The sequence below is a fragment of the Trypanosoma cruzi genome, genomic scaffold, assembly GCF_000209065.1.
Source record: "Trypanosoma cruzi strain CL Brener 1047053516301 genomic scaffold, whole genome shotgun sequence".
Classification (NCBI taxonomy): Eukaryota; Euglenozoa; class Kinetoplastea; order Trypanosomatida; family Trypanosomatidae; genus Trypanosoma; species Trypanosoma cruzi.
This window is the reverse complement of record NW_001849304.1, coordinates 27,625-46,651: the sequence shown is the minus strand read 5'-3', so window position 1 is coordinate 46,651 and position 19,027 is coordinate 27,625. Positions and strand designations below refer to the sequence as shown.

The 19,027-nt window shown below is 50.7% G+C and overlaps 11 protein-coding genes across 11 annotated transcripts, besides 14 other annotated features; all 11 read right to left on the bottom strand.

Annotated features, from left to right (window-relative positions):
* Window positions 1-3,562: part of a sequence feature (heterozygous, non-Esmeraldo-like haplotype) that runs on past the window's edge.
* On the bottom strand, window positions 16-2,064 carry Tc00.1047053506175.90 (hypothetical protein, conserved; the record flags this gene model as incomplete). Its single annotated transcript, XM_807795.1, has 1 exon — window positions 16-2,064. The coding sequence occupies one exon, from the start codon at window positions 2,062-2,064 to the stop codon at window positions 16-18; it is 2,049 nt and encodes a 682-aa protein (XP_812888.1).
* Window positions 2,372-2,394: a microsatellite.
* Tc00.1047053506175.80 (hypothetical protein, conserved) lies at window positions 2,573-3,154 on the bottom strand (the record flags this gene model as incomplete). The annotated part of the gene is made up of 1 exon (XM_807794.1): window positions 2,573-3,154. The coding sequence occupies one exon, from the start codon at window positions 3,152-3,154 to the stop codon at window positions 2,573-2,575; it is 582 nt and encodes a 193-aa protein (XP_812887.1).
* On the bottom strand, window positions 3,416-5,101 carry Tc00.1047053506175.70 (hypothetical protein, conserved; the record flags this gene model as incomplete). Its single annotated transcript, XM_807793.1, has 1 exon — window positions 3,416-5,101. The coding sequence occupies one exon, from the start codon at window positions 5,099-5,101 to the stop codon at window positions 3,416-3,418; it is 1,686 nt and encodes a 561-aa protein (XP_812886.1).
* Window positions 3,563-3,678: a sequence feature (areas merged during assembly that could not be assigned to a particular haplotype. This can correspond to areas where the two haplotypes were merged or to regions with more than two copies in the genome that were merged during assembly.).
* Window positions 3,679-4,353: a sequence feature (heterozygous, Esmeraldo-like haplotype).
* Window positions 4,354-4,451: a sequence feature (areas merged during assembly that could not be assigned to a particular haplotype. This can correspond to areas where the two haplotypes were merged or to regions with more than two copies in the genome that were merged during assembly.).
* Window positions 4,452-19,027: a sequence feature (heterozygous, non-Esmeraldo-like haplotype).
* On the bottom strand, window positions 5,357-7,045 carry Tc00.1047053506175.60 (GTPase activator protein, putative; the record flags this gene model as incomplete). The annotated part of the gene is made up of 1 exon (XM_807792.1): window positions 5,357-7,045. The coding sequence occupies one exon, from the start codon at window positions 7,043-7,045 to the stop codon at window positions 5,357-5,359; it is 1,689 nt and encodes a 562-aa protein (XP_812885.1).
* Window positions 7,257-7,288: a microsatellite.
* Tc00.1047053506175.50 (hypothetical protein, conserved) lies at window positions 7,644-8,984 on the bottom strand (the record flags this gene model as incomplete). Its single annotated transcript, XM_807791.1, has 1 exon — window positions 7,644-8,984. One exon carries the CDS (start codon window positions 8,982-8,984, stop codon window positions 7,644-7,646), a length of 1,341 nt encoding a protein of 446 aa, XP_812884.1.
* Window positions 9,904-10,911, bottom strand: Tc00.1047053506175.40 (hypothetical protein, conserved; the record flags this gene model as incomplete). The annotated part of the gene is made up of 1 exon (XM_807790.1): window positions 9,904-10,911. The coding sequence occupies one exon, from the start codon at window positions 10,909-10,911 to the stop codon at window positions 9,904-9,906; it is 1,008 nt and encodes a 335-aa protein (XP_812883.1).
* Window positions 11,144-11,200: a sequence feature (GA-rich).
* Tc00.1047053506175.30 (hypothetical protein, conserved) lies at window positions 11,294-11,707 on the bottom strand (the record flags this gene model as incomplete). The annotated part of the gene is made up of 1 exon (XM_807789.1): window positions 11,294-11,707. One exon carries the CDS (start codon window positions 11,705-11,707, stop codon window positions 11,294-11,296), a length of 414 nt encoding a protein of 137 aa, XP_812882.1.
* Window positions 11,738-11,768: a microsatellite.
* Window positions 12,221-12,282: a sequence feature (T-rich).
* Tc00.1047053506175.25 (uncharacterized protein) lies at window positions 12,564-13,607 on the bottom strand (the record flags this gene model as incomplete). Its single annotated transcript, XM_807799.1, has 1 exon — window positions 12,564-13,607. The coding sequence occupies one exon, from the start codon at window positions 13,605-13,607 to the stop codon at window positions 12,564-12,566; it is 1,044 nt and encodes a 347-aa protein (XP_812892.1).
* Window positions 13,772-13,810: a sequence feature (T-rich).
* Window positions 14,296-14,359: a sequence feature (A-rich).
* Tc00.1047053506175.20 (hypothetical protein, conserved) lies at window positions 14,665-16,608 on the bottom strand (the record flags this gene model as incomplete). The annotated part of the gene is made up of 1 exon (XM_807788.1): window positions 14,665-16,608. One exon carries the CDS (start codon window positions 16,606-16,608, stop codon window positions 14,665-14,667), a length of 1,944 nt encoding a protein of 647 aa, XP_812881.1.
* Window positions 16,611-16,636: a microsatellite.
* Window positions 17,182-17,919, bottom strand: Tc00.1047053506175.10 (hypothetical protein, conserved; the record flags this gene model as incomplete). Its single annotated transcript, XM_807787.1, has 1 exon — window positions 17,182-17,919. The coding sequence occupies one exon, from the start codon at window positions 17,917-17,919 to the stop codon at window positions 17,182-17,184; it is 738 nt and encodes a 245-aa protein (XP_812880.1).
* Window positions 18,217-18,241: a microsatellite.
* On the bottom strand, window positions 18,400-19,027 carry Tc00.1047053506175.5 (hypothetical protein, conserved; the record flags this gene model as incomplete). The annotated part of the gene is made up of 1 exon (XM_807800.1): window positions 18,400-19,027. A coding segment is annotated over one exon (628 nt), but the record flags the coding sequence as incomplete, so codon positions are not given.

Here is a 19,027-nt window from a genome sequence, read left to right as displayed (position 1 = left end):
ATGTCCCAGAGCCCCCTACGAAAACCAGTACGCTATCAGCATGGCAATGGACGGTACAATCACCACAGCCACCAACAGCCGAACGCTAAACGAAGTGGCCAAAGCAAGGAAGGGCAACAGCGACGATGTGGACCCCTGTTTTGGTGGAAAAAGTGAAAGAGCCACACACTTTGGCCGCACAAATATTTCCTTCCCGTCGCCAGCAAACAACGTGGGATCCGCCACCGCAGTTATTGCATCGCCTCCTGCACAGGCAACAGCCTTGTCGTCATCGACGGAAAAATTCATCCTGCCCTCGCGACATGGCATACGAGAAGTGACGCTTTTTCTCTTTTCGCACAGCGATGAAGCAAATTGCGGCTCTTCAAAAAACGGTAGCGTCGACACAACAACGTTCTGCGCAATATCCGTTGTTAAAACATCGTTCATTTGTGAAACGGCCACGCAAGAAATGGGCTCCCGGTGTAAAGCCGGAAATTGTCTGGCTTCTCTCTTGTTTTTGGACGGTCGAATCAACACGGTCTGAAATGTGCCATCACCGGCGTGGACAATAAATGCGAGAGTGCCCTCCACTGTTCCGGCCAGCCAGTAGGAAGGAACGACGGTGCCAACGCCTTCGCCACTGACGGCGTAAGAATCATTGCAAGGCCTGCGGTAATGGCATGCGCTAATTGAAGTAATGCCTTCCTTTACCAGAGGTGAAGGCTGAGGGGCAAAGCACACCTGGAGTGCAAGCCGATTGGAGGGCTTCTTTCCGGCATTGCTCTCCGGCTCAGAATCCTTTGAAAAGAAATCTCCATTGCGAGTACTGGCCGTGCTTGACACTCGAGCCGTCAACATGTAAGACTGATTTCCCAACACATCATAGACCACAACAATAAAACTCGCTATGGGCATTAGGCCTCGGACACCCGTTTCCCGGTGTAGACGGCGTGCTTTTAACCAAATCAGCTCTGCCTTGGATGGAGCCACATCTTCCGCCCCAAATACTTGCACCAGTCGCATAGAAGATTTCATGAGCGAGAAGGGAATGCGACAGTCCTTTCCGGTAAAAATACACGTATCTACAAGACAAGTGGTAGCTTTCCCCTCTTTTATATCTCCATTCTCCTCCTTGTAAATCGTTTTATGTCTCCGAGGAAGCTTCATTGTGGTAATTCGAAGTGTCTTGTCCTGAACTAGAGCTACAATGAGCATGTGATTCGAGTGATTTCGCTTCCTCGACCTTTCTATTCCCGGTTTTCTTTTAGGCACAAAGAATCGGTTAGCATGAAGATCGTTCAGACGCGCCGGTAGCGGCCAAACAGCAAGGGGTTCTGCCTCCTGTAATATTCGCGGTGTCTCGAAGACGGCATCTTTTGCTTCACCGCTGGCAGATGAAGAGGGACTCACGTTCTGAGCCTCCGCCTCCGCCTCCTCTACTTTTCTTCGTACTGTTTTTTCTTCCTCGGTCGAATGCGCGCGTTGCAGAAGGGAGTGTAATCCGTAGACATACACACCGCCTTCGTCGTGTGCAACAACTACGGCGCCCTGCACCAGAGCAATGGGCTTCTTGTCAGGGTTCTTTGCATCCGCTGGGACCTCGATGCATGCGAGCCTTCGCATTGCAAGTGTGTTTACCTTGCAGCATTCATACACCTCAACGAGTGTGAAGCATGTGATGTGACTCACCGCAATGTACCCCACCACGCCACGAGCAAGTTGTGTCGTGTCCGTACAAATCAAAAAGGTGGAAGCACACCATGGGATGTTTCCCTCCATGTCAATGGCCGCGACAAAATTCCAGGGAATTGTGGGAGACAGTGGCTCCTTCTTCGGTGTCCGTTGTTGCTGCTTCCCACTGGAAGAAGTACCGCACGGCCCTTGCGTAGAGTCTACTGAAATAATCGCGAGAAGATTCGCCATCCCAAAACGCCTACCGCCCCCACCAGCGCCAATAATTGCGTGGCGCTCGTCCACCCACCGCACAAAGTACACTGGCGAGGGCAGCTGCATGTACTGAGGGGATTTTCCAGGCGCAACGACCTCCTCTGCGGAGAACGACGATGAGCTTTCTTTATGCATGGGAGCCAGGTTGCCAATCAGAGACCTTTTAGTTTATTCCCCTAAATGCTTCACCCGTCATTCACAGAGAAGAACAAGGCATTTTTTTGTTGTTTTGTTTTCCAAAAAAAAAAAAAAAAAAGAAACTGAAAGGCATTTACGCAAGTATACAGAAAAGGTACCATCCCCCCACTCCATTTTGCTGAATAAAACGCATCGACAGGGCAATTTCTGTGTCTAGCTGGTGGCCCGCCATCCCACCACGCCGGGACAAAAAAGACGAAACCCGCATCCCCACCACTGCGCCACCAAACGCAAAAAGACAAAAAACAACAACAACAACAACAACAAGAAGCGCCGCATTCTTGAGAAAAAGGGTATTGCAGTCCGTTGATCTCAGTGTGGAAGCGGGGCGTGGGAGAAAAATGCATACGCACATGTATAATCCACTCCCTGGAGCACAGCCGCAAGCACCAACCACAAAGGGAAGCAATAAATACCAGGCAATCAGTTATTGCAGGTGCCCCTCTTAGTTCACCCTCCAGCGATAGTTGAAGCGATCATTGTGGATCTGCTTCATGGTCGCTACATGTTTGGGCACAACGCTAACAACTGGTAATGCCTTCACCTGACGCCTAATTGTCACATACTTGCGGTCCTTTTCCTTGTCCGAAACGGCGTCCCAGGAATCGCCCAACGCCGCGTTCACAGCCGCCTGACCGTATGTGTTCACCAACTTGGCCTGATCCTCGAGCACCTTCATTGTCTTGAACTGCATAAAAGCAATAAATGACTTCTGTAGCTTTCTGTGCCAGCGGCGACGAAGCATCTCGCCCTCACGCAATTTGCACTCCGTCGCGTTTGACTTTTGCTGATATGAACGAAATAGTTGAAAGTGACGGAGACGCGAACGGTGCACGTAGTGCATGATTCGACGGTCAATCAAAGTAATTGGTTCATTGCGTTTCACTTCCTCGACCATCGGGGTTCGTCCGTAGAAATGGCTCACACCGCCATGTGCACCCTTCCATTTACTGTACTTCATCGTCCCCATGGACTTGCGGTGGTACATCATGTATCCACCACGGCACGCCGAAGTGATGCGTAACATGGTGATCAATTAGCACCTCCCCTACGTCTGCCCACCCTTCCTTCCTCCTTATATCTGTCGCCACCACTCAACACCAATTCACCCACGGAGAACTATTTCCCCACAACTATGCAGAACGGCAAAACCAAACAAGAATGATAACAAAAAATAGGCAGGGGAGGGCCAAACGGCTTCTAAGACACATGAAAGAGTGACGCCGAAAAGGTTATTGACATTACGTGAAATAGAGAAAAGGGACGCTCTTGTAGGTTAGGGGTGCCACTAAAAACGTGTGAGTTCTAAAACGGCGGCTACATAATACGACGCCACAAAATCAACTCTACGCCCTGCCTCCCTGTCTTCCTCTGCCTCCATTACGTCATTGGTTTTGTGGGGTAGCGCCGCGGCAATTACCAATGCGTAGTAAGACATCGTAGGGCTCCAACGGTTACCGTAAAGCCAACGCACCCGGTTCTGTTTACTGTTTTCCTCCTTCGCAGCCTGCAGAAGCAATTCGGCGTAGGCACGGAGCGGATCGTCGCCTGATGCATCCATCACCCCCCGCTGCAGGGGTCTGTCGCCGCCGTCGTCCTCTTCCCGTTCAACCTTTATCGCCACCGTCCTCTCGTCACACGACGCCATCTTTCGCCGTTGTAGACACGCCGCGCTTTCATGGAGCAAAGCCACCACTTGGTCTGCTTCGCCCACCAATGCACCAAAGCAGCAGTGCTGACCCGCCAATTTAACAAGTTCTTCCTGCACAAGCTGCGCATGGTTGGAAGCCGGAGCCTCAAAGTGTCGCGGGTCCAAGTCGTCCGATGACGGGAAAAGAAGCGGCAGGGATTCCTTGTAAATATGCAGCGAGCCATCATCCACTGATTTCATTTTGGATGGCTGTGGTTGAAATACACGCGATCTTCCACCGGCAATGCGGATGGAGCGCAAAAAGGGAGGTAGACCAATAAACTCTGCAACTCTCAATAAACACGCCAGGGTCTCAAAACGGGAATGCTTGTGAAGGACATAAGACCCACCGGCAACACGAAGCGGCGTGATGGACGAGGGACCCCATGATTCACTGCAGGGAGTTATGTCATTCACCTCTGCCATTAAACCCTTAATCACACATTGCTCCCCTTGATGCCAATAGGCCACGCCAGGCATCGGCTCTATGGTGGCAGCCTCAATCATGGAGGGACCAAAGAGAGCGGCAGACACCTCATTTCTCGTTTTGCACAGGCGGAGCGTAGAGATAATGCGTGAGTGACACTCACGCAGCTGCAAAAGACGTTGCAAACATTTCAAACGCCCATTCAAGGCCCAAAGGCTAACTGGGGGCAGACCCGCCGTGACGCTTTCGCATGCGGTGGTAGAACCGGCAAGGAGAGACACCTTCATGGGCACTGCAGCTTCAGCCAGTTCAATCAGCTTCCTTATGACTCTCCACCTTTGGCACATTGCGTCGTTCGAAAATACGGCACGGTTGCCATCGGTTCCAACCGTCCGTAAAAGCTCAGCGGCATCAACAATAGCTTGGATTGCCGTCAACACTCGTTCCACGGTTAGCGCCGAAAACGGGTATCGCACCCTAGAATTGGCAAAAAGCAACGCGGTCTCCGCCTCTACCAGTGTTCCAATTTTAGCAAGCGCCTGCACCAACAAGGTCGGTCGACAAATACCCTTCCAAAAGCTGATTTGTGGTGCCGATTGCTGCAGACGTAAACGACTGCCCTGCGGGTGGGACTGCACATCTGCCGTGCATGCACCCTGCCCTTTGACGCCCACCCCCGCCTTGCCACGCAAAATCACAGCGCTCTCGTTAGAGTCGCAAGAGGCCTGTCGAAGCGCCGCGGCAATGGACGTTGACTTGACAACGGGCAGTTTCCGTCCCCCCTTCTTCCCTGGCGGCGATTTAGAAGAAGATGATGATGCCGCCACCGCTGATGACTCACGCCGCCCTCGCGCCATTTTTCCTTCTTGCTCAGCCAGCGTCTGACTCTCGCCACTGCGGCCTCAATGAAGGCGAGAGAGAAATTTAGGGAGTAGAAGAAATGGAATGCAACATTTTCCAGCAAAGCCAAATTAACAATTCCCCCAAAACCAAACAAAAGCAAGAACAACAAAAAAGAAAACAAGCACCAGCGGAGTGGAAAACGCACCCCGGACAAAGTCCTTCAAGTCAAACATTTCCTTCTCGCATTCCCCGCATCCCCTCTCACACAATCACTGATGCTCCGCCTCCTCTTGATCCCTGTTCGCCGTGCAAATGCTCTCCATCTCAAGCCCGACACTTTCCTCCCTTCGCCGCCATCTTCTGGTACCAACAGCACACTCGGACAGTGCGGGGCGTTCAGAGTCTTCATCCACTGCCCCCCCCGCATTCCCAAGGCGGCTTTTGCCCTTCTGAATTTGATGCCACGCATTCACCTCAACAAAAACCGTTCCGGCAAAGCGTTCACGGTACTCCTTTTGGCGTGACTCAACCGGCGGCGCTGGAACAAATTCTCGGTGTTGCCCAGAAATTCCCGCTTCGGAAATCGGTTGCGGGTCCTCCACTGTCACCACCACGTCGTCCTTTTCTTTCTCCTCACTCCTCCACATTTGAATTATTCCGCCATTTTTCTTTTCATATCCTAAATGATTCTTCTCAAGCAGCTCCTGTCGACGCTTCTCGCGCCTATATTGCTCCTCCGCCACCGTCGGCCTTGCACTTCTACGCATCTGCCGCACGTTCGACGGCGAAAGCCGCATCTCCCTTATGAGCCGGACAAGTTTCTCAGCGTCAAATAAACGTTTTGTGGCGTGGTCCAAGCACATGAGAACATCCCCCGCATCGTTGCAACGTAGTAGTTCATTTTGATGCAACTTCAACACCGCCAAAACCACCTCCAGCGGCACGCACGAATGCTCAGAAGAGTGGCTCCAGCCGGCAAGAAGACAATCCCACACACGCAAGAGCGTCTGCACAGGAACGACATTAATGAACAGCGCCATGACCCACGCCGACACGAGCGTCTCAACCTCAAAGTGCACCTCCGAAAAGTGTTGTGCAAGACGCGGGAGGCGCTGTTGGAGAAGAGCCTGAAGTACGAGTTGATCCACCTTTGTCCCTATCAGCGATTCCGAGTACAAGTCGTTGGGCAGTAAGTTTTCTAGTAGGTGACACATAAGCCAGAAGGTGCTTTCCTCATCGTCAACCACCAACAGAATAAAAGCAACAAGATAGTTGAACGACTGGCAATAGTTCAAAAGTGGATTGCGCCAGCACAGAGCATGCAGAACATTCCGCGCCTTTCGAATCCCCAACCCACCGTCCGCAAAATATCGATGCTCGGGAAAAGTGCGGTGAAGATCCTTTTCAATGGCTTCGGCATACTCGCCACGTATGTATCCATGACGCTTCAAAAGTGCTCGACAGAAACCCTGATTCTCATCCATCTTCGACGCAACACCAGATATCGTTAGCCACAACACGCCGCGCAGGTGCTGTGGGATGCCGTGGTGCCACATAGCCCGCCGCATGAACTCTTCCACCTTGGCGTTCGCAGTAGCCAGCAACGGCAAACCTCGTGAATAACTTTGCCAGTGCTTCTCACAGCGCTGCGCTGCTAGCCGAAGCAGAGGCTCTGCGTCCATCTCTGCGGCTCGTACCTCCAAATTAGAACTTGGAGGGAATCCGAGTCGTTCCTCCGACGCCCAGTCCACAGGGCTGAATACCTCCGGCGTCATTTCTGTCCATTTGATGGAGGTATCCACAGGGTCGGGCGCGTGTGCTCCGACGCCCCTCCCCGGCATCTCGTCAAGGGCCGCGCGTTCACCGCCATCCCCACACCCACCGCTGCTGCAGTCACTTGGTGTTGTTTCCTCTGGCCAGAACGAAGCAAGAGCACCGGTCCGAACTCTGTTCTTCATCTTCTCATCGGGTGTATGTGTTCCGCTCAAAGCGCCTTGCACCTGATGTCACGTGCAAAAAAGAAAAAAAGAAAAAGCTCACCTGCATGGACAACAAAACTCAAAAAACCGAAGGTAAAGAAAAAACAAAAAAACAACGCCACGTCGCCTCACAAAAGCTGCAGGGAAGACGCGGCCGTTCCCCGCCCTCAAAGCCGAGTAAAGCCATAGAAGGGAGAGAGAGAGAGAGAGAGAGAGAGAGAGGCGGTGGTGCAAAATTCAACGCTGGGCGGCCCCTTCCCTCCATAGCAGAAGAAAAAAAAAAGTAAATACACACACACGCAAAAACAACCAAAAAGCGTAGATTGATCCGTAAAAGCCCAAGTCGACAGTTGGGACATAAACACAAATATATATTTACATATAGGAAAAAAAAGCACACACACAAAAAAGAGACTAAAAACAGAAGCAACCGCAAAACTACAGGAGGAAGACGCCCAAGGCAGATACTTTATTTCATGCATTTCATCCCTTTATTCTGTCTTGTTGTTCCTCCGTCTCCTTTGCAACTCGGCCTGCTCTTTGCATCCTTGCGGCCAAACGTCATTTTCAAACCCAATCAGTTCAGCACGTGCGAGTTCACGAGTTCACACCCGCGCATGTGGATGGCGTACTTCTGCAGCATCCAACGGGCGCCGACATCTGCCCTCCGTTCGCTCAGCAAAGAAGTGCCACTGCCTGCTGCGTCCTGTATGCGAGCCGTGCCCTCCTCCATGACACACGGCGCCGGGAGCACGACATACAAAAATTGTCCATTCTGGGAGAAGAAGCAGCACTGCAATTCGTTTCCCATTTTGCAATTCAAACCAAGACTCGGTGACGCACACGACGCAGTGGACGCCTTACCCACCGTCACCTGAGCAAAGCTCCGCATTTCCGAGCCAGTGTATGGTAGCAATGACTCATGGACTACTAATTCACTACCGCCTGTGGAAGAACATCGAAAAACATGCAGCGTACCCCGGTTACTCAGAGCGGCAAGCCGCAGTCCCGACGAAGCACACGATGTGTCAAATGAGAGAGAAAGCATCCGTGCGGCTTTCACACCGCGGCGAAAATGGCACAACAGTCGGGCAGAAGAAGGCTCAAAAACTTTTACTGTTGTACCTCGCTCCGAGGCTGTGGCAATTCTCGTGCCGTCCCGCGTCATTGCCATACATACCACCGCACGATGATGTGCCTTTACAATAGAAACGCGCTCAACAAAACCGCATCGCTTCCCGCCAGAGGCGTTCACCACATCCGTCCATTCTCCCTCACGATCCATCGGCTTCTCAGTGATTTGGGCCACCCACACATCCCCATACCCCTGGTCCGACTGCGGGAATGCCAAATAGCTGACAGCTTCGCCATGGACGTTGGTTGTCAGTTCTGAGAGCACAAGAAGACCATTGGGGTTTGGCGGGGATGCCGTGCGCAACTCCGCAAGGTGTTCCAGAGTTAAAAGGTCAAAGACGTGGATGCACTCCACCAGAGCAACGACCAGGCGCCTCGTGTTCATCTGAATTCCTACTACTTCAGTCTCAAAGTGCAACTCCGCCATTCTCTGACCCTTGGACGCATCGTACAGGCAAAGAACACGCGAGGTCGATGCTACAGACGAGGTCGACCTGCCACTCACTGCTGCTCCCTCCAAATCCCCTTCGGAAACCAACTCGGACGTCACACCACCCTCAAGCACAAATGCGATCAGCGGGGTTTCACCAAGAACAGCAACCACACGTACGGGGCCACCCACCGCACGACAACCGCGAGTTGCTGGCGTCTCGCCCGCACTTGGAATTATTTTTTTCACGATCCCCAATGAATGGACATCATACGCCCTGAGACCATCTGCGCATCCGAGAAGGAGGAAACGCCCCCCAACGCTGGCAGCAATAGTTTGAACGACACTCGACATATATTCTGTTGCTAAAAATGTTCCTACTCCCTCCTTTTCCTCATCCAAGTCAATTGTCTAATCCTTTTGTTATCCCTTCTCCCCTTCCCCCCCTTTTTTTTTTTTGCGGTACGTAAGAAGAAAAAAAAAGGAATAGACACGCACAAGCCTCCACGCACATGCATGCGTGAATGCAAAAAATAAAGAAAGAAAAGTAAATGAGTTATGAGAAAAAATAAATAGCTCGCAAGACCGTACTTTCTTTTTATTTTATACTTCTTTATAACCCCCACAATTGCGTGTGTGCCTGTATGTACCGTAGCGTAACTGCCGGGGATACAGGGAGCGGAGGGCGCGGTGAGGCACACAACAACAACAACAAAAATAATTAAAAAAATGCGTCAATAAAGGTGCTGTTTCCATTTCATGTGTACTCCTCCCTCAGAACTGCCGTCATTTATCCCTCGTCCTTTCCTCCCCTTAAGCGTACATCCGCAACACTGTTTGTTCTTGTCGGTGTTCATTTCCTTTCCACTCACAGTCTCTCGTCGAAACGTGGAGCTTGTGCCTCCCCTCCCACCCCCCTCCCAGCCATTTAACCGGATCAGGCCTCACAGTAAAAAAAAGAAAATAAAAAATGGCAACACAGGAATCAGCAGCAAAAACAGCAAGGAAAAAGATCCCACCCTACTATCAGACACCCGCATCCGGCGCGGTCGATGGAATGAAAAAAAGGCAGGGAGGAGATCAAAGCCGAGGCACCGCACACACACAAATACGTAAAAACAACAAGAACAAAAAAGTGGCAGGAAAACACGAGAAAAAAGGTGAAGAAAAGCAAGAAAATGACGTGAAATAAAAAAGCAGTCTCAATGACACATGACCGCATCGTAAGCAGATTTATGCACGTAAATATTATGGAACTAAAGTGAGACCGCCACTACAACTGTGGAGGGTCCTCAAACAACAGGTTTGCTGCACGTTCCAAGCTTCGCTTAGCCTTGAAGAAGGCCACTTTGCACTGATCCCTGGTGAAGCCCAGCTGCATCAACTGCTCAACCTTCGCCTCCTCCTCCTCCGTCAGTGGCCTCTCCAGGTAGTTCTGCGCCTCGGTGCTCTCATCGTCCGCCTCCTCCGGCAGGCCGCCCCTCACCGTGAACTGTGCCAAAAGAGAGCTGACGGCCTCCTCCACCTCCTCGTCAAGTTCTTCCTCCTCGCCAAAAATAGCCGCATGAGCCTCCTCCTGCTCCCGCTGCAAGGTCTCCACGAGGTCCTCATTGTTCACGAGGTCGAGAAACTCCTGATAGTTGCTCGTGATGAGCTCTAAAAGGCGCGGGTCACGTTCCTGAATTTGCTGCATGATTTCGGCCGGATTGGCCAGAAACTGTTGTCGCATTTCCACAAGATTCGGGACCGTTTCAAGAAGGTGACTCAAAAGCTCCGCAGGACCGTCTTCCTCTTCTTCCTCCTCCTCCTCATCGTCGTCACCTGCCGCTGTCCCGCCATCGCCCAAACCATCCGGCTCTTCCGCGGCGTTGGCATTTCTCTCAGGGACAGTCAACTCAGCTGAAGCGGGCGTTACCGTATTCGCCACTAAAGCCGTTGGGGCTGCAGCCGCCTGTTTTGGCTCGTAGCGTTGCTGTTGGTTGGGGCCCACCTCTGTACCCGTTTTTTGCTCCTTATTGACACCCCCCGTTTCATCCTCTCTTTCTCTTTTCGCGTCTACGACTATCAAATCGCCATCGCAAATCCCACTGTCACGAAGCAGCACCTTCTCACAAGCAAAATCCGCGGTGTCGTGGATCATGCGAAAGCCGTGGACCGGTAGGCGGAAGTTGATTGCAATGGCGGCGCGCAGGTTACTAAGCGTCGCTGCGGGGTTGTGTATCACAAGCTCCTTCGTAATTTTGCCCTCGCCGCCCATAGAACAGTTCACCTTAAGCTTCATTGTACCTTTCTACACACGTGCAGGCGGCTCGTCACTCCCTACACAAGACACACTCACACACAAACACAAAAGCAACCAAAAAAAAAGTTTTTTTTTTTTTTTCTTCTGAAATAAAAATCAGACGGCAAAAAAATCCAAAAGAACCCGCGCAGACAGAGACACACGTAAACATAAATATATGGACGCAAAACATAGTCCGACGCCAAAGTCCCACTGAAAGAAGAAACTCAACTCCTCGCTTTTCTCTTCTTCTCCTTTTTCTTTTTCTTGTTCCTCCTTCTCCCCCTCTCTCTGCAGTCTCAACTCCCGACAACATGACGGCACGAGAATGAGAGGGATGCGAATAGCAACAAACATCAACAATACACACACGCACAAACTGTTAGCGGTGTCGTATAAAATCCGCTTGTGTCGTTCCAAAAGGGCAATGACCACTCCCGGGAGGAGCCCAGACGGCAGTGGACAAGCCAGTGCCCGTCCACAGCGCCACATTCGGATCTATCCGCAGCAACTCCTCCATCGCCCATGAGGGATCCGTGAGCGGAGGACACCCGCGCACAAATCGTACCGCCATAGGGGCAGAGTTATCCGACTCGTCATCACTATCGTCGTCGTTGTTACTCTCCGTTCCTGTTTGCGGCCCGTTATTCGACAGACGGAGTTGACCCCTTCTCTTTTGCTGTTGCTGCTCTTGCCTGTGCAGATCTCGCAATTGCTCAAGCAGCGCTGTTCGGGCACGAAATGCAAGAGGCCCACTCTCCGACAATGCAGGATTTTCACTTGGCGGCAAATCCATTGCACCTCAACTAACTAAACCCCCTCCACGAAAAAAGAAGAAAAAAGAAAAAAGAAAAAAACGCAATAGTGTTTAAAAAAAAGGGAGCAGTCTCGCACAAAACAAAATGCATCTCAGTTCTGGTTCTCAGCACTCCCATATCGTCTGGTCCACTGCAGTTACACTTAAAGATAGACGTCGGACAATCCCCCACCCGCGTGCGGATGGCTAGTGAAAAGTTAGCCCCACGGCCATCGACCGCGACGCTCATATGAGGGGAATACCAGAGAGGAAGAAGATGCATGTGTTCGGGCAATGCCAGTGCGCCCCACAGCAACACCAACAAGGAGAAGGGCAAAGCAGGAAAAAAATAAAAATAAAGGAAAAAACAAAAAATTTCCGCGTGTTGCCCTCCGTTTCTGATTGCTGGCGGAGTCTCTCGCGTGCGGGCGGCAACAACGACAAAAGAAATAGTTAATTTAGGCGAAACAGAAAACGGTAGATAGGCACGGAATTGCCAGCATTTCGTCTTGCAGAAAAGAAAAGAAAAAATCATACAAGAAAGAAAAAATAAATACAGCAAAAAGGGAAAAAAATGCGGGGAAATGAACAATTCGGACAAAATTCCTTCACACAATTCTCTTTTCTTTCATCTCTTGCGCTAATTCAGGCAGCGTCCTCAGCAAAGACAGAAGGGATAAATGGGGATGCTGGTGCCTGTGATAAGGATGTACACATCTTTCCCTTCCTCTGAATCCTCGCCCCATGCTCCGTGTGGCACGTTCATTTTCAATAGAAAACGGCACCAAAAGCAGTCCTGAGTGCAAACTCAGTTGTTAGCCATCACACTCATCAATTCCGCCAGGTCAAATGGTCTCTATGCGTGTATGTTTGTAGGAACTAACCACTCCCCACGCCTACGTCTTCCATTTTTCCCTCCATCTCTGCCAAAGTTGACGAAGCACAACTGGGGTGCCGTGAAGTTGCACAAGCGCCGTTGGGGCGGAATTACTTGCCACTCCGATTTCCATTCCACGCCGAGTGATTTTGGACGATCCCAAAAACAATTTTTTGTCGAAGACACTTTGGGGGCGAGACGCAACCTCGGGGGCGTGACAAAACGATTGGACTCACCACCTCTACCCACAGCAACGCGTGCATGAGCATGATCCTCCGGCACTCGCCGGACTGCGTTGATGCGGGGCCTACTACGACTGGATGACACGTGCACTGCACTCCTTGCAGAATCTGTAAAATTTGATGTGTTGCCCCACGACGCTCCGCCCAGCGGCGTGTTGGGCATCGCATGCGAAAGGGAGATGATTGCACGATGCCCTACAAACCGCGTGCAGCGCGCCGGATCTTCTTTCGTGTTTGAGTGGAGGGTCAGATCCCTTTCAATTATTGGGCCAACATTCCTCTTGCTTCCGCGTGACGGCGGCGCCTTTAAACCAAACAACTCCTTGAACCATTCGGAGTCCTCACCCCACGCCACGGTGTATGGCACCTCCGCTGCCACTGACGCATTCAGTGACTTCTTGGGTGCATTTATGCCTGAAATTGGTAGCGATACGCCAATTGCGTCGTCCCTGTCAAGCACCCCGCCATTGATACCCTTCGTCAGAATAGATCCCTCGTCAAAGTGCACACGCCGACGATGACCCTTGGCCGCTGCCGCCGCAACTACAACAATCGATGAGGAATCACGAGCTCTGGGTGTTTTCAAAATGCATTTTCCCGGTACGGCATTCCGCCAGGGGCACGCGGTGGCTGCTAGTGGAGGACTAATCGTGGCATCATTGCTGGTGATTGTGTCGGCCAAAAAACTCCGTGTGAACGGATACGCCGATCTTGCGCGCCGCCTTTGACTGCCGTGGTGTGACGGCGTTGAAACCCTTACAATCCCGTGCGGTAGCTGCATGCTTGTCCACTCGCCTGTTCCCACTTCCCCCGCCTTCCTTCCTGTTGGAAAGATCACTGCCGCGGACGAATGGTGCAGCTCTAATGGGTCTGAAGAAACGCGTGGAGCCCAGTTTGGGCGGCGGAGAAGTGCGCCGAAACGTAATAAAAACTAAGCACACACGCAAGAGAAGAAGAAAAAAAAAAAAAAAAAAGAAAAGAAAAGTGGTAATGAAGTGCGAGTGAAATCATTTGAAAGTAAATCCACTCAACGCAGCATGAAATGACAACAACACCAAATTCAAGACAAACGAGGGACATTTATGCGGCCCTCTGAATATGCGGTGGTGGAAAAAAACTTCAGGGTACGGCATCGCTGCACACGCATACATAAAGAAGAACATCCCCACCATGCACGCAGCCAAGCGCATGGTCAGAAACAACAGCAAATGAGCATGGAATAACAAATGTGTAGCCGCATTAAAAGGGAACGAAATAAATAAACGTCACCAAAAAAAAAAAACATTTATTTATATTTCTTTCCTTCTTCCAGTTGATACCCGTCCTACAAAATAAATGGAGAAACAATTCAACTTCTATTTTCTTTGATTTCACACACACAAACACACACGCAGTACTTCATTTCCTTTCCTTATGGCCGTTTTGGTTCCGTTCAGTGTTCCCCTGCGTAATAATAATCCCCCGCCCCCTTTTTTTTTTGTCACTTTTATTTTCTTTTTCGTTTTCCTTCTCTTTTTTTTTTTTGCTTTTCTTGTTGTTGTTGCTCTACTCCCCGCTCTGCCTCTGCTTTTGCCGCTTTACCCACGCCCCTCTCGCTATTGACCGTCCCTTGCATGAACACACGCATCCATCGCCATGGATCTCCTCCCAAATTGGAGGTTCCACCACTTTTTTTTTTTTTTTTTTTCCCACACCAACAGCACCACAACAACACACAAAAACGCCCACACGCACCTCCCCACACACTACGAGAGGAAATCACACAACCGGCACGCCACACGCACCAAAGAAAAATGCAAAAAAAAAGGTTTGGTCCTTATTTGCCGGCAGCATCCCTCTCAGTCGACTTTAATGCTCGCGTATATTGTGCGTACAAAACATATGCCAGAAGTGAGTCCAATCGCCCCTGCTGCAAGGCCGTATGCGCATGAAAGCAGCCCCATGTACATAAAATACAGTAGCGATGAGGCAAACGAGCTGATTGCGAGCTGCGTGCGGTAGAAGTAGATCGAGTACACAAAAACATGTATTCCTAGTCCTCCCGAGAGAATAAAACTGATCCACCACCACTGATGGTTCTCGTAACACAAGACGTAGTAAAGGTGGAAAACCGTCATGAGGGCTGTAATGGCGATCCAAAGAAGAAAAACCAGCGCAAGAAAACCGAACACGTAATACACCTGGCCGGCCCACAGCGCCTGCAGTACGAAATTCAACTCCAAGATGATTGTAGAAAGAGGAAAGATGGGAGGAATGACGTACAGAAACGAGGGACTGTTTGCCCACATCTGCGGTGGGATCTCACGCGCCAGACGGCCTACTCTCACAGGGTTTGCAGGTGGGTCCTGCCTAAACGAGAAGGAGGCGCCCAAAAAGGTCAGTGGCAGACTGATCAGCATCCACAGCAAGAAAATGGTGAAAAGGACGGAGAAGGATACGGTGTCTGTGGAGCCGTGAGCCCAATTGATCATGTTCGCAAAGGCGTAGACACCAAAAACAGTCCCAGGGAATGCACAACCGCAGAAGAACACGTGCTTCCATTCACGACGATTAAAATATTTAAGCAGGAACCCACATACGTATCCAGCCACAGTGGACATAAACACAAAGAGAATGATGATGGCAGTCAAAAGAGCACCACGTCGTGCAGGGGAAAGAAAACCCAACAGCGCAAAGAGCAACACACCGGTGAACATGGATAACACCTGGAAACCAGTACCCGTGAGTGAGGCCAGCAGTGGTGCTCGATCTGGGGGACGGAACACGTCGGCATGTACGAGTTTCCAACCAGTCTCCTCCTGATTATCCTCAGGATCAAGGGAATTGTAACGGTTAAAATCTTTGTGTAAGGCACGCATCAATACCGTGGCGACGGAGGTGGCGCACAAGATAACTATCAGCAAGCTACCGCAAACGTAAATCCAATGAAAACTAGCACTAGTATCCGCAATTGAGCTATGAAGGTAGGCGTCCCAACGTGTTGCCCAAATAACATTGGAAGGCTGCCATGTGACACTGTACGTCCAATACACCGTTGTACCCTCACGCACATCATCTGTGCTGAGGAAGTTCATCTCACCCCGCCGGAATACCAGGGCCTCACTACAGCTATTTCCATCTATATCGTGCTTAATGCTGTGGGGAGTAACCCTTAGACCGACAACCATGAACTTTTCGTTGTCCCTTGGAGCGGTGTTGTAGTCAATGACAAAATCCAGGTGATTGTTGATAAGTGTCTTGCCCGCGCACTGACGTGGGACACCGATGGGGTAGCCGCGATAATAGTTGTACTGCGTGTCTTTTGATTGAAACCTACAGGAAGCAAGATATTCGGGCAGCCCATCCCCAAAGACGGGAAGATTATCAACGTTCATAAAGCCTCGGTAGCCTTTTTCAATGTACTTCTCCAGCTTATCAATATTATTCCTGATGTTGCGATTGTTAGCCACCACGTCGCAATCGGGGAGTTTTGTGCAGGTTGAGTTTTTCTTCATATCCACCGAGTAAAGAGAGTTCTGTATGCGGTCTCCCCATATAACCTCCCCAAGGGCCTCTGGCTTCGTCTTGATGAACACGGGCGCACAAAAGGGCAGATTGTAGTAGCCCTGTGGAAACAACTCCTTCAAGGAGCGGAGGGAATTCACCATAAATGGCACAGTCTCGCCCTCGCTGTAGTACTTGGGCTGCATGCCCGGAATGTAAAAGGCATCCGCAACAAACGGCGAGAACAACACGGCGGCCACAGCAAGAAGAAAAAATGACACGGCAGAAGAAGTGCGCATCTATAATAATAATAATAATAATAATAATCAAACAAACAAAAAAGAATTTTACCCCCTCGAGAGGATTTCTCTCGCTGTACTATTCCTTCTTCAACGCTCGCCTTCCCTTTCCCCAATATGCCTCTTTTCTTCTATCCTGTTTGTTAATTGTTTCTCGTGTGACTGTTGTTAGTATTTATCAATATTATTCGAAGTGGTATTACTGATATCAGTATAGAGCTTGCTTGTCAGTTCTTACCAATTCAGTGCTGCTACTACTATTTCATTCAGTGGTATGCGGCGGTGCCACAGCGCAGGAAGAGAAAAACAGCCCAGGAGAGAATCCACGCAGGCAAGCGATTGTGCGTGAGAGTGGATGCCAGACAATTCCAAAGGGAAAGAGAGAGAGAGAGTGTGTGTGCTTTTCTGTCTTTCCATATATTTGTGCGTCATTCCTCGTTCGATATCTTTTTAGGGACCGCACACGCCCTCCTTTCTTGTTCACACACACACAAACAAACAAACAAAAGGAAGTAGCAAGGATAAGCGTCTACACACGGCTACCATCACAACCAAAAAGCACGGCTGCCACGACTATTGCCGCCGCTTCCTGGCGCTGCCTGGGCCCATCAACACCGCCTCTGTCACCGCGGACGGTGACGAGCAGCCGTTCGAGAAGGAACATCCGTCCACATCCACCCCGTTTGCTTCCGCCGCAGCTCCCAACGTTGCCATCATCACATCACCATCGCCACCACCAGCCAAGTTACTGACGTTACAAATACCGCCACTACCGCCAACTGCTACTGCTGGAGCCGTGGGCAGCGGGAAGAAGATGTCCTGCAGCTCACGCCGCCCACACAAGAGGAAGGTCAAGCCATACAAAACGCAAAAACCCGTGAGAACCGACACCCACCACGCGAACCCGCCTCCTGTCAGTCGCCAACTTGCAAGGCAACAAAAAACGTAGTACATCGCATACAATGTGAAGATGAAGTCCAGCGCAAACTTGCGACGCTGAATCGTGAGAGCAAGCGGACCTGAAAAAAAGCATGCGGTCAACAAGTGCATAAGAAAGAAGCGCATGGCGGAGCCGTCGGAAACATCTTCCACTCTCACGGCAAAAAGAGAACGGAGAGGCACATGAAAGCAGTACCCCAATGAGGTGAAGAGTGGGACGGAGAGAGCGCTGCTGTCAATGAAAGTCAGTGAAAGAACACCAAGCACAACGCGCACGACGCCAAGCATGATAAAAAACATGCTCAGGGTATACAAAATCTGAAGAAACACAAACTTTGGATCACTAAGAGGCGCCCCCAGTGGAATCGGCATCTTGCCCTTGTCTTTTTTTTTGTTCCGCTCCTGCTTTTTTGTCGCCACCTCACTTGCTCGAGTGTTTTTGCCCAACCGCTATGCCACGCCCAAGAATGGGGTGGGGGCCCTCCAGTGGAGCTCGGAGTGTCCTCTACCTTCTGTTGTTACCACTACTACTATTATTGGTATTGTTATTTTGTTTTTTCTCCCTTGTTTGGCCGCTACCGGACCCACACCGCACACCTGCACACTTCATGTAATGGAACAGAAAGTAGCAGAGGCGACCAAAAAGGGGGTAGCGTAAGTGACACACACACAACAACAACAACAACAACAACAAAGCCGCGAAAAAAAAAAAGCCGCAATATCCATCATTTTTTCTTTATCCTTTTTCTGGTCATCTGAATTTCCCTCGGAGATCTCTCCCCTCTCCCCTCTCCCCTGCCCATCCAACTGCTGTCACTCAGCAACGTATTACAACACGCTCTCCCTCTTTCCTCAGTCCAGCAGCTCTGCCTGCAGAACATTTGCCAAGGAGTGCTCCGACACCAGCAGTTTGTCTACGATATCTTGTGTGTCAACAGGCAGCGGCTTCAGCACTGCCCAATGATCCTTCAAAGTGAGACGTAATTCGGTTATAGTAGCGAGTGACTCCGTGGATTTCATCACAACAGGTATGAATCCGTCCACAATCGCCATATTCGGCACATCGTCCGGGATAACCAACATTCTTGACTCATCACAAGGCGCACTAGCCAGTAGCAGCCCACACGGCGGAACAAACGTTCCCAACATGGGCAGTTCTTCTCCTTCCCCAGCGGAAGCGCCATCAAACGCACAAAACCACGGAAATGAAGAATGGCATGGTGACAGGGATGAGGATGCGGGGTCGGAAGAGGCATTACAGGACTTTGCCAAGTTGGGTGGCACGGCAATCTGTGCAGTGCGCTGACGATCCCTTGACTCCACAGTTATCAGGCGGAGTACGCCGTCGGCAGCAACCTTTTTCTGTATGAACGCCCTTGGAAATGTGGCGAAGGAAACAGCAAGGCGCAGGCGCCCCTCATCCTTTTTTCCCCATCCCTCCTGCAAGGGACCCCATGTCCCCTCTGAAACCACGCAAGAA